The following is a 13,378-nucleotide window of genomic DNA, read 5'->3' on the forward strand; positions in this document are numbered from 1 at the left end:
TCCCCACCCAGCACTTCCTTTCCTCTCTCCAAAGAACTACTTGCCATTTCTGGTTTCCTGTCTTTCTCCCTCTCCAGACGGCCAGCGGGGGCTGCATCTGTTTTGTTTCAGCGCCTAGAGAAGTGCCTGGCCCACACTATGTGTTTGGTGGCTATTTGCTGAATAAATACTAAATGACCCATGTCTGTGGCATGTGCTGATATAGCTTCCCCTGTTTGCAGACGAGGGAACAAGTTCAGAGAAGGTAGGTAACGTGCCAGAGGCCTCATGGCCGTGAACGGTGGAGCTGGGATTTGAACTCAATGCTCTTCCTTGCTCTTGGCCGTTGGGAGCAGTGGGGGTCAGGCCAGGCCCACGCTGGCCTCCGTGTGTGGGAGCTGCCACAGCCCAGCGCACTGTCCCCAGGAAACAAAGTAGCGCATAACTTAATTTTATGCTTTAATTGCCTGTGGGTGATTTACTGCAGGCCGTATATTTTTCCCCCGGCTGACACTTCCCTACATGTATTTCTTTTCGCTATCAGCACACTTGACAGGTAAGTTGCCGATATTTACTGTTACTGTATGGACTAATACTTCCAGCATATATCAGCACCTCAGCCATGTCACGGGCACGTAAAGTTCTGCCCGAGAATGGTCAGCCTTCGCCAGACATGGACAGGGGCCATATTCGGAGAAGGCCTCGCACCAGAGAACGTGAGAGCCTTGGGGTGTGGGACCATATCCCCCAGCCCCCCCCCCATGCACACACGCACTCGCATACCTCCCAGGCTCACCAGATCTGCCCCACACCGCGCTGCTTTGTATTTGGGGTTTTAAATATGTTTTTCTTTTTCACGAACGTTCAGTATTATTTTGAGATAAATGCTATTGGAAAGGCTTTAGAACCAGTGGCCTAGTCCAGGCCCCTCATTTAACACAGAAGGGAACTCGGGCTCAGAGAGAGGTAGTGACTTGCTCAAGATCACACAGCTCCGTTCGTAGCAGAAAAGAAGCTAGAGCCCAATTCTCCTTTTCCCTCAGCCACGCTCCCCTCCTCTCCCGCTTGGGGCAGGTAGGAGCCAACCCTCTTCTAGAAGAGTCCAGCTCCCTCCCTTAACTTCTGTAAGCACGCAGTCAGCCTGCAGCATGCAATCAGCCTGCAGCACGCAGTCAGCCTGCAGCACTCAGTCAGCACGCAGCACCCAGTCAGCCTGCAGCACGCCCCAGGCAGCGCCAGGTGAGCTCTCCTCTTACAGTAGGCGTCAGTATCCCCTCTCACAGCGGGGCAGGCTGGGGGCTGTGGCCACAACACTGACCCTCCTCCCGTGCTTGCCTCCAGGCACCCAACCTGGAGTCTCAGGAGGGGACTGCCCAGGAGGGGCAGGAGGAGACTGCCCAGGTGGCTCCAGGGCGCGGAGGGGGGAAACCCAATGAGACTGGGTCATTTCATGAAAGGAGGGACTGTGCTGGTCCCTCCTTACCTCAGGCTCCATTCTCTGCCAAGGCCTTCGTTCAGTGGGTTCCAGATTACCGCCTCCCCTCCCAGCAGAAGAGCCACTTGGGAGGTTTGCTTAAAAGCAGAATCCACACTTTCAACAAGCCCCCCACGATGCCCCTGATGTGGGGTTCTAAGGACCACTCTTTGAGAAACACTGTGTGACAGATGCTCTTGGCCCTCCTGTGGCATCTGCAGATTCTGGGTCCCTCGGGATCAAAGGACTCACTCTCTCTCTCTCTCTCTCTCTCTCTCTCTCTCTGTCTCTCAGTGGTCGTGTGGCAGGCGCTGTGACCGGCAGTGGCAAGGATGTGTAGGGGCAGACGCCCCATCCGACCCTTCACACCACCCCCCAGGCTCACCCACTGTGCTGACCCATCTGCGTGTGGCAGGCGCTGTGACCAGCAGTGGCAAGGATGTTTAGGGGCAGACGCCCCATCTGACCCTTCACACCACCCCCAGGCTCACCCACTGTGCTGACCCATCTGGGTCAGGCCGGATCACTGCGGGCCCTTGAGTGCTGAGCTTGGAAGTCTCAGGAGGCCGTGGGGGCCACGTGGCCAGGCCGGGCAGGAAGCACGACTGGCTGGGGGGGAACAGGGGCAGCCAACTGGGGAAGATCCCAGTGGAGCAGAGGTTTGGTGATGGGGGGCCTGCCTCAGAGGGGACAGAGACAGCAGGGATGGAGAGAGAGGGCATTTTAGCCCTGGCTGGTTTGGCTCAGTGGATTGAGCGTCGGCCTGCGGACTGAAGGGTTCCAGGTTAGATTCTAGGCAAGGGCACAGGCCCGGGTTGCGGGCTCGATCCCCAGTGGGGGGGAGGAGGGGGTGCAGGAGGTGGCTGATCAATGATTCTCTCTCATTGATGTTTCTAGCTCTCTCTCCTCCCTTCCTCTCTGAAATCAATAAAAATATATATTTTTAAAAAGAAAGAGAGAGAGGCATTTTGGAATTGGGCCCCATGACTTGGTACCTGAATGGTGCGGGTGGGAGGTGAAGGAGAGAAAAGGAGGTTGAGCCTCAGCGATGAGGAGAACGGGACTGCACCTCCACGCCCACTTCACCTGGACCCCTCTCTGCTTGGGGACCCCATGTCCACAGCCCAGCTGCCAGCTGACTCGCAGGCTGGTTTGCAACTCTTTGGTTCCAGGCAGATTCCCCCAAGCAGCAAAGTCTCTGGGATGCAGGTTGCACAGATGTCACGAGGATGGGCTCTGGGAGGGCGGGCAGACAGATAATCCTTGGGCTCATCACCCCTGATATACAGCCTCGGGTCCCAGGGGGAGCCGCTCTGCTAAGTAATTGCTTCTGCCTTGATTACAGGCCTTCGCAAATGACTGTGGGCCTGGTCCCACCAGTGTATTTGAATCTTACAAATGTCCACACGCACAGCCACTCTCTGTACCGTCTGATCATTACCTTAAAAGGTTTAATTTGCTTAGTGAGGAAATTAGACTATAAACTATTCGGAAATTATGGAAAGTCACACGTCAAAGAGACCCGCCCCTTAAGCACATCTTGCTAGGGGGTGTGTGTGTGTGTGTGTGTGTGTGTGTGGCCTCGCAGGTGTGTAGTTAACAGAAATTAGTGGCTGGGCAAGAACCTGGCCCCAGATTAGACCCACAAACAACCCCAGAACTACAGGGGCCTCTTCCTGGAGCAACAGGGTACCAGCGAGAGGCCCCTCCAGCCAGAGCGGGGAACCCCACCCTGGGAAGGAAGGTGAGGACTGCAGTTACAGCCACCGAGCTCTGGACACGCAGGGAGAGATGGCTCCCCCACACTGAAACCGGCGGTGGCTCCAATCACCTGCCTGCCGCTGCCACTGGACACAGGCCACCTCCCACCCCAGGACCCCCATCTGGCCTGAGGCCTTTTGTAGCCTGAGCCCCTCCTCCTCTGTTTTTCCTCCTCCTACCTGGACACAGCATCACGACCTTACTCAGAACAGTTACGAATAGAACTGAGTACTTGCGCCCTTCATCATACTCAGTCCTCACAGTGACTCAGAAAAGGAGCTATTTCTATTCCCATCCCTTTTCCGAGATGAAAGGTGAGGCTCAGAGAGCTCTACACTGAGCCTGGATTCCTCTGTGAAATCCACCCCACAGAGGTTTCAGCCCAGATCCTGTGCGCATCTGCCCTGCTGAGCCAGGGCGGCCCAGGTCTCCGGAGTGATGGGGCCAAGGTCCCAAGGTCGACAGTGAAGACTTGACAGGAGCCAGAGAAACCACCCTGCGGCCGGGCCAAAGGCAGAGTGTGCCGGAGCGGAAACAGGCTGTTCTGAACCCGGGGATAAATCAGCGCCCGCCCCGGGCTCCCAAGGACGCCGCTCACCTGCCCTTGGCGGACAGCCCTGCTGGCGGCCAGGAGAGTGACTGGGGGGGTGAGGGGGAGTGGAACTGTTGGACTGGGCGAGCGGCTGGCACAGTTCCCCCCTGACAAGCAAGCGACACAGAGGCCCTCTGTCCCTCCAGGTCCCCAACAGTGCCTGTCTCTGCCCACCAGGCAGGTGAAGGTCCCGGGGCAGGGAGACACCCCCAGAGAAGCATGCCATTTTAGACAGGAGCCCCTTGGAGTGGCAGTCACCCCCAAAATGCCTCCGACTCTTCCCCGCAGGCAGGCAGAGTGGCCAGGGGTGCAGCCTGGAACATTCTTGAAGCCTTTACTTTAAATATTTGTATGACTGTTACCCTCTCTCTGATTCTATAGCTGTTTGCATTATCATCATTGCTGGTTGGTTTCCCAAGCCTTCATGCAAATCCACGTGGCATCTTTACCCCGTGGTTTACCCCAGCACATGGCTTTGTGCCCGCCCCGCTCTGCCAGGCTACCCCCACCTCTGTCTGAGGGCTTCTCGGCCATTAAAGGTCACCTGGTTGGGAAGGTCTCAAGCCTGGGGGAGGAGGAAGAGGTCAGAAGCCAGCGCAGGCCCAGCACTGCGGGCGGACGCCAACAGCCGGGCCTCCCAGGGCTGTGGGTCCAGCGGCCACTCAGGGCCAGAAACCCAGAGACACAGATAAAGCACCAGCCTGTGCTGGGCACGGTTTACTCGCTATCCTCCCACTTCACAGCAACTCTGTGGGCGAGCATGATGCCTCTTAACGATAAGGGAAGCGGTTCGAAGGGCCTACGCACTTGTTATTGACAAACAGCTAGTAAAAGTCAGGACAGGGATTCAGCAAACAGAGTGGTTCCCCAAACTACTCTGCTCGTAAAACACCTTCCTTTTGAGAAGTGCCCCAGCGTGCCGGGTTTCCCAAAGCACCCACCATGAGCATCCCCACGTTCCCTGAAGACGACACCGGGAGCTCAGAGATGTCAAGGAAGTGGCCTAAGGGCGCCCAGCACTTGAACCAGTTCCTGCAGCACAGAACCTGTCCTGTCTTCACTGCGCTTCAGAGCAAGGGAGCTGCCGGGAGGGGACCCAGAAGCCCTCCTCTCAGACCCCTGCCCTCCCCAGACCCTGGGTTCCTTTGCAAGGAAACAGGGGACCCACGACATGCTGGGCACACAGTCCAGAAAGGACCTGATTAGCAAATGCAGTTCAAGGAGTTGGCGCTTCGGCTTGCGACTGAAATTGCATGGCCTTGAAACCACACTGCTCTCCTCTCAGGCTCAGAATCGTATTTCCTTTGGAGAAAGGGGAGCCAAGAACCCGAGGAGTAACAACAGCACAAATGAGCCAACGGTATTGAACCAGAGAGAGTTCAACGCCCCCCGCCCCCCAAAGAAAAATGCAACAACCACAGAGTACAACCTTCCACAAGACCGTACTTCTCTGTCTGTGACACATCAACATCGCCCTCTACTGCCAGTCGTCAGTATTACCCCATCTCCCGGAGGTGAAAGCTAATCTCCAGCTTCCCCTTGGCCCCCTCCCCCAAAGAAAAAGCCAACAACCACAGAGTACAACCTTCCACAAGACCGTACTTCTCTGTCTCACATCCAGGGGCCACTCTTCACATTACAGCCGTGATTCTCTTTGACTTTAAGGAGCACAGAGAAGGAATTCTCCCTGGCTCTCACCAGGCATCTTCCAAACCCACAGCTGAAAGCTGTCTGAGGTGCAAGGTGCAGAGTTTGGGTTCCCCAAACCACTCTGATGATAAAAAAAAAAAAAAACACCTCCCTTGAGTGAGATCTCCAGCGTGCCAAGTGTTCTAAAGCAGCCACCAGTAGCATTTCCCTTTTTCCTGAAGAAGGCAGTGGAGCTCAGAGATATCAAGGAAGTTGCCTAAAGGCGCCCAGCACTTGAACCAGTTCCTGCAGCCAGTGTGAGATGAGGGAGGGATCTGAGGGTCCAGAGACTGCCCTGCTCCCCTCCCTGCCTCACGTTCTCTCTGCTCACAGAGTCCCACTGCACCTGTGCCCCAGTGTGCCATGGGAAAGCAGGGGCCGGGGGACATTTAAGGAGCTGTCACGAGGAGCAGAGCACCCAGCTCTGTGGCCACGTCACAGCCTGAGCCCCAAGTGGGAAGTGGGTCCCAAGACCCCTGGTGGGAGGTGAAGCCACTCTGACCCTGAGCAACTCCTTTCCTCCCTGTCCTCACCTGGGACTGGGACTGCCTGCAGCTGTGCCTCCCTGTACCAAACAGCCACGGTCCCAAAGAACGGTGCGGCCCGACTGCCTATTAATCCACGTGTCCTCCTGGGGGGGCCTCAGAGCTGCCGATCTTCACATCTGATTGACCCTGCATTGGCAGTGGGGAGGACCACTTCCCTCCACACAGCATCCCAGCACAGGGTTAATGACCTGGAATCAGCACCCACTCTGTGGACAGCTCCCCCACTTTACAAAAGGCTCCGCCCCTGAGACTGGGTCATTTCATGAAGCAGGGCAGTCCCATGGGACAAGGACAATGACTGTGCTAAATAAAGGGGTCTGTGCATCTCCCAGGCAGCCTGGCCTCCAAGAATCGCAGGACACTGTGCAGTGGTTGTAAATTCACTGTGTGATCTACTCTTTGACAGCCTATGGGCAAGGTTTGGGGCCAGGAGCCTATATGGGGGACAGAAAAATGACCGACTAACAAGCCTTCCCTCAAGTCCACAGGAAGCTCTAACAGGTGCATGAGGAATGAGCAAAACAGGGCAGTTCCCACTGAGTCACCAGGAGGGAGGAGGGACAGGGTGGCCATGCCTCCCAGGGGCTCCCACCCACTGAGGAGCCGACTCTCGGCCATGGAGGATGGGCAGGCCTGGGAAGGACGAACATCATCCCCGATGATGAGACAGGAGAGCCAGGGCGTGGAGGTGGGAAAACGCAGAGCGTGCCTGGGCAAGCGGGCATCCTGCGGGGGGGGGGGGTCCTCATACCCAGGAAAGCAGTGAGCTAAGGCCTGGAAGGGAGGGTGGGCCCAGGGCAGAAGGCTCTGCTGGTGTGATGCATCTGGAATACTCTGTAGGCAGAGGGGCCCTGAGGAGCTGGGGGAGAGGGGTCGGGACCTGAGCTGCGAGGTAGGACGCTAGTCTGGGGGGGGGGGGGGGGGGGGTCAGTCGGGAGGTTGCTGCTGAGCAAGGCCCGGGAAGACTCCAAATGAGGGCCATGGCCTGGGGAGGCCGGGGACCAGCTGGGTGTCCTTGTTACTTGTGGTCAAGAGCTTGTGGCCCGTAAACCAGTGCTAATCCCTCCCCAGCCTTCACTCTGAGCCTCTCCTGGGTCTAGGGGGACCCTCTCTCCTCATCACTACTTCTCCCAAACCCAAAACTGCCCCCAAGCTGCTACCGCCCTTTCCCAAACCCGGAACCAGCCAATCAAGGTCGAAACATCAGATGGTGCCCCAGGGTGCTTCTGGGGCTCAAAAGAGCTTCTCTGTGGACAGAGCCCTGGTTCTGTGTCCCTGGCAGGCTTTGCCTGCACCCCACGGGCTGCCCTGCCCTGCCCAGCTGGACCGGCCAGAGGTCTGAGCCAGGGCACCTCAGTGCCAACCCTGTCCCCGGATGAACAGGGAGGTGGCGGGGCCTCTTGCCTCCCTCAGCTCACTGGGCTTTCCGCAGGGAAAGGGAAAAACTGGAGGATGGTGCCCTGGCTATGGGAGCGGGGACAACTCACACATCCCCTGCTCCCTCAGTTAGATCCTCCCTCACACACGTTCTCATTCACAGGTGCTCACAGGCACATGACACACATGCACACACGCACATGATGAAATCCACCCCATCAGGCGTCTGCAAGAACAGCCGTGTGCTTGGCCAGGTCATCGCTGAGGGAAGAAGACAGGCAGATGCTTGCTGCCCACTGAGGAAGGGTGTGGGTAGAGGGGAAGGAACGGCGTAAATGCCAGAACAAAGGGAGCAAGGCGAGGGCCACAGGCGGGGAAGGAGAAGACAAGGTTGGGGCTGGAAGGACACACGAAAGGCTTAGATGAAGAACCAGAGGCCCATCTCTCAGCTGGAGGATCTGTAGGGTGTGCCAGCTACTGCCCCCACACTCAGATACACGCACGCGCGCTCGGGCGCATACACACGGAGACAGCAGTGCGTATCTGACCACAGTGTGATGCTGACCGACAGTCAGCTGCCTTCTGAACACAGGCCACCCAGGCAGCCCCAGTAGTTATCAAGTGGATCTTTAATGTACTTTCCAACTCATGTTGCACAAAAATCATTGGGACCCTCGGAAATTCCAATGACTCACTCCCCACAGTTAAAGCTTTGGAAGGATTTGGGAGAAATCGTGTTCTGTTCCCGGGACCGGCGTTTCCCTCCCCGTCCCCAGAACGCACAATCTCTGAAGGATGCACACCACCCCTCTGGGGTTCGCTCGCCTGGTGAGCCTCCTCACAGTCCCAGTCCCGTCCACGGGGCCCCCACACTGCCCCCCCCTGACACTGGGCCCAGTGTCTCTGATGGACAATCCCCGCCTCCTGTTCTTGTTTGCTGTTATCAGCTGGTCCCAATCCGCTGAGCCACCAGCCTAATGCCTCAGGTACTAGATCCTGGGACAGAAGATTCCAGCCTAAATGCCTCAGAAATAAATTCTAGGAGGTCCCCTCACCCTGACCCAAAGCTCCAACAGGAATTTTCCTGATGGACCCAACATCAGAATGAAAATCAAGGCAGCCTAAGAGCTCACACACGGGGGCCAGACACTGTCCCAAAGCTTCACCCAGACGGACTCGTTCAAAGCTGAAGAACAACCCTAAGAGGCAGGACTATTAGCATCAGCCCCACTTTCCAGGTAAGCAAACTGAGGCACAGAGAAGTGAATAACTTGCCCGAAAGCACACAACTAGTCAGTAGGTTCAAACCCAGGCAGGGTCTGGGCTCTTAACCATCACATGGAACTGCCTCTTCCAAAGGAGCCCAGCGGGGCCCCCGCCAGAGACAACTCCTCTAGGCCTCCGAGGCCCGGGAAGCAGCCTCATCTCGAATCGGGGCTCTCAACGCACCTGCTCTGAAAGCCGCAGGAATGATACAGCCAAGAGCCCTGAAGCACCATCTCCCAGACAGAGAGAGCGTTTGAGGATCTGCAGGAGCCTCTGTCAGCCACCCTGGTGCATGCTCCCCGGGCAGCTAAAGTGAGGCGGGGACCCTGGGGTTTCTGGCAGCAATGGGGCTGGTGACCCAAAGGGGGACCGTGGAGGAGCAGCCTCTCACCAGGAGGGTTCATACACCCCTCCATGGGCCCACTGCCCTCCCCACCCTGCCCCCCTGCCAGCGTCTGCCCCCCTCCACCGACTGCACAGCGCGACGCAGACAGACCAGGCCAGCTCAGGGAGGCTGCGCCCCGGTTCTGACTTACTTGAAGAAGTCCTCCTTGCAGTAGACGCTCCCGGCCCTGGAGAAGCACCTGTCAGCCAGCTGCATCTGGCAGTCGGCGCACTTGAGGCAGGAGCTGTGCCAGTGTCTGTCCAGGACCTTCAGGATGAACTTGTCCAGGATGTGCTGGTTGCAGCCAGCGCACTGGGGGATCTCTGTGGGGAGAGGAGAGAGACAGCGTGAGCCCTCCGCACAGCACCGCTCACCAGACGGGCCCCGTGTGGACGCCTTTCCACCCCCAGCCTCCAGGGCTGCCGCGTGCAGCTGTGCAGGCCGTACACCGCACAGAGACCTCTGGTCAAGGGGGCTGAAATGCAGCCCATGCTTTGCTGTTCCTGCTTTGGGTGTCTTTGGCCCAAAGGCGTCTTCTGTGTTTCTAAGGGCACCACAAGGCTAGCAGCATCGGCTCACCCCATTTATGCCCCTGCAATTCCCCAGCCCGCGGGCCAGGAAGACCCAGCAACCTTCTCCTCCATGTCCATGACACTTTCACTCCTGGGTGCAATCTGGGCTAAAAACATCGTCGCCAAAGCGAGACCTGCCCAGGCATGGGCCGAGACCACCGGGTGGAAAAACCAGATGACTTGTGCAGGGGGTGAGTAGAGATTGAGGCCCAGTTCTGAGGGTGTCTGTGGAGGGAGCATCTCAGTGTCTTGAGAGGATCTCCTGGGAGTGTTTTAATGAGCTGCCGTGGATACCAGGGACTGGCTCCAACAACATCCCTCCCAATGCGCCTTCCTGGGCTGCAGGCCACAAACCAGAAACTGCGTTTCCAGGCTCCCTTGCAGCTCAGGTTCCACCTGTGATTTAGAGTCTGCCAATCAGATGTACTTAAAAGGGACCTGGCCCTCGCCGGTTTGGCTCAGTGGGTAGAGCATCGGCCCATGGACTGAAGGGTCCCGGGTTCGATTCCGGTCAAGGCACAAAAGAGAGGCAACCGATCGATGTCTCCGTCTCTCTCCCTCCCTTCCGCTCTTTCTAAAATGCAACGGAAAAGTATCCTTGGGTGAGGATTAACCCAACAAAAGGGGGGGGCCTGAATTGAGAACTAAGTTAAATGGAGGCACAGCCTTCGGGCAGGCTGCCCTGTGCGGGTGTGCAGCACGCAGAGGCTCTGGGGTCGGGGCTGTGATGTCCTGCTCGGCCATGGCAGAGGCGAGGAATTCCGGGGGCTGGGAGTTACTGGCCCACACATGGCTCCACTGAGTCGCAAGCTACCTAATACCAGGTAACTGACCACCTTCCACTTAGATAGTGAAAGTGGATTCTGTTGTCTGCAACCCAACCCCAACCACTGTTCTTCCCGCCCCGGGTGGCTTTCTAGCCAAGGTCTGTTTTTCTCCCGTTTCACCTTTGCCAAGGGATTTTGAGCCAATGAAGCAGTTTCGAAATAGACAAGATGGTCAGGCTTCCATTGGTGGGTGAGTAAATAGACCCTCCCTCCCGCAACCCCAAAGGGAAAGCAATAAATTAACAACAAAAACACATAAAAGTGCCAGCATTTGGCTGGCATTTCTCACCTCTATTGTAAATAGGACCTTTGCTAATTATTTGTTTACACGGTGTCTTTCCCATTAGAAGGTGGGATTCTCAAGGGGCAGCACCAGTGTTTCTCGGCCTTGTAAACTCGCTGCCTAGCACGGTGCCTGGCACACAGGACACCACCACAGATGTTAATCACAGGATAAATAATTGATCAAGCCCTGACCGGTTTGGCTCAATGGATAGAGCGTCGGCTTGCGGACTGAAGGGTCCCAGGTTCGATTCCAGTCAAGGGCATGTACCTTGGTTGCAGGCACATCCCCAGTAGGGGATGTGCAGGAGGCAGCTGATCGATGTTTCTCTCTGTCACTCTCCCTTCCTGTCTGTAAAAAAATCAATAAAAAAAATTTAAAAAAAATAATTGATCAAACCCTCTCTCAGAAGCTCACCTTGAAACACTCCTCCTCTAGTTTCTCCTGTGCATCCCCAAACGTCAACAAACATCATAAAACCAAATCTCTCATGAATCACACGGGTTTCTCAATTCATATGTTTGTTGGTCGTGACATAATTTTAAAGTGTCAACATATGGGAATTCGCCTCAATGCACTGGGAGAAAATTGAAAACATCTAAACTATGGAAGGAGAACGCTTTCTCAAATAGAAAGTCATTTGTATCTAAAACTTACACCCAGGCGGTGGGACAGTCACTAAATTGCCATCACTAGCCCTGTACACACGCGTCAGTCTTGGGCCCCATTAAACCCCGACCCCAGCCTGTTCCCTTCAAGGCTCTGGCAGCCACCAACATTGCCTGAAAGTCAGACCCCTTCGATGCCGTGCCCTTTGACCCCATTCTCAGACCAAGTACACCATGAAAACTACCAGGAGTCACACTTGGTGAAGTATGTGAAAACTGGGCACTTGCTACCGGTCCCAGGTTGTATGGGGACTTTTTTTCTATCTCAAAAGGTTTCCTCTGTGACAAAGAAAGTGTTCAACCAACAATTGCTCACCAAGGAGTTCCGATGTGCCCAGCAAAGTGCTAAGCACATGATGACTACAGGAATCTCCATCGGAGAAGGGGGAATAGAGAGCATGCAGGGTAAGACCACGGATTCTGGAATTGGACCGCCTGGGTTCGAATCCTGCCCTGCTTTATAACCTTCAACAAATTACTTTGCCTCCGTTTCCTCGCCTGTTAAAGCGGTGGGGGAGGGGGGGGGGTGATGATGACATAGTACCTCATAGGATTGTTGTGAAGACTAAACAAATCACCGTGTATACAGCTGGTGCTCAGTAAGGGCTTGCTATCATTAGGAGATAACTGCAGTAATCTGGTGTTAGATGTGGGGCCGAGGGGAAAGGAACGTTAGAAATCACTGGCTTGATCTTATTGAATCTTCCCAGGGACCCCTGCTTGGAGGTCATGACCCTCACCTGGAGGCTCAGAGAGCACCCACATCACACAGCAGCCCTGCAAGGCTGGGGGCTGCTCACTCCACCACACCCCTGCCTCTCCCCAGGAATTATCAGGATCCCCAGTGTGGCCAGGGAGGCTGTGGCTGGGTGAGGCCTTGGGAGCGGAGGGATTTGGATACACACAGGTGAGACTATGAGTGACAGGTGCATAACCAGCAGTTCCTGTGGCGCAGCACGTCCTGGGATGGGGGAGAGACAGGCATCCCAGGCGGATAGCATCTGAAAGGTTTGGGCCAGAGGGCGGGGTCTCTCCTGCAGCGGCTGGGCCTGGGGCTTGAGGAAGGGAGTGTCAGGGAGAGGGCTCTGGCCTCATTTTGCAGGAGAGGGGGGCGGAATTCTAACCAAGAAGCCCTCAGGGCTCAGGGAAGTGGTTTGGGGACAACTGGGTACAGAGCGAAAGGGTACAGAGCGCAGGAACCTGGGAGCACCAGCCCCTTGTGCCCAGCAGTCACCCCGGGGCACACTGCCTGCTGCTGGATCTGGGGAGCCAGGGACTGGGCCATCGGAGACAAATTCACCCTTAGAGAACCAGACAGAGAACCGCCCTCCGGGTACTGGGTGAGCCCGGTAGGGGCGCCTGCTCCCTCCCCGCACCTCCTGGGTCTGGGGCCAGAGGCCGCCGATTCCCACCTAATTGTTGTTTGGCCTTGCCTGGGAGGAAAGATGCGGCTATATTTCTCCTCCCGGCTGCAAATGCACAGGGATGAGGGCGAGGATGTATGCCCATAAAATTTATTTCGACCAAGGTATCTAGCGGGACCCTTAATATGATGAGTATTCAAGAGAGAATACATTAAGGCTAATGTATGCAGGGAGGGAGGGCCGGGAGTTTTAGAGGCTTGCAAGCCCAGACAACAGCACGTTTAGGAACAACACTTAAAGCAGACCAGCCATTGCAGCCGCCAGCTTGCAGAGAGGCGTCCCGCCGGGAGGGGCTGGACTGCCCAAACTTGGGGTTCTCAGAGGGAGGCAGGCCTTAGGACCAAACCAGGGTCCTCGGTCGGGGCTTGGCAAAAAAAATGTAAGGGACATACTAAGGGTGCTTTTTTAAATGAAAAAAATAAAACCTTCCCCACTGTAGCTTTTAAGAGGAGAATTTTTAAAAAAACAAAGATAATGTAGAAATGCTTTAAGAAATCCATAATATACGATAATAATAGTAAAACCAGGCATCG

The 13,378-nt window shown here is 56.0% G+C and overlaps 1 protein-coding gene across 1 annotated transcript in view; it reads right to left on the minus strand.

Moving 5' to 3' along the window:
- Positions 1–12,706, minus strand: part of LHX4 (LIM homeobox 4) — a 26,108-nt gene extending 13,402 nt beyond the window's left edge. Inside the window, exons 1-2 of the mRNA XM_015569903.1 lie at positions 12,622–12,706; positions 9,223–9,394 (exon numbers count right to left, since the gene is read on the minus strand). Of these exons, the coding sequence (XP_015425389.1) occupies positions 9,223–9,394; positions 12,622–12,706 (257 nt within the window). The remainder of the gene's footprint in view (positions 1–9,222; positions 9,395–12,621) is intronic.
- Between the last annotated feature and the right edge of the window lie 672 nt (positions 12,707–13,378).

The sequence above is a fragment of the Myotis davidii genome, unplaced genomic scaffold (genome assembly GCF_000327345.1).
Source record: "Myotis davidii unplaced genomic scaffold, ASM32734v1 scaffold591, whole genome shotgun sequence".
Classification (NCBI taxonomy): Eukaryota; Metazoa; Chordata; class Mammalia; order Chiroptera; family Vespertilionidae; genus Myotis; species Myotis davidii.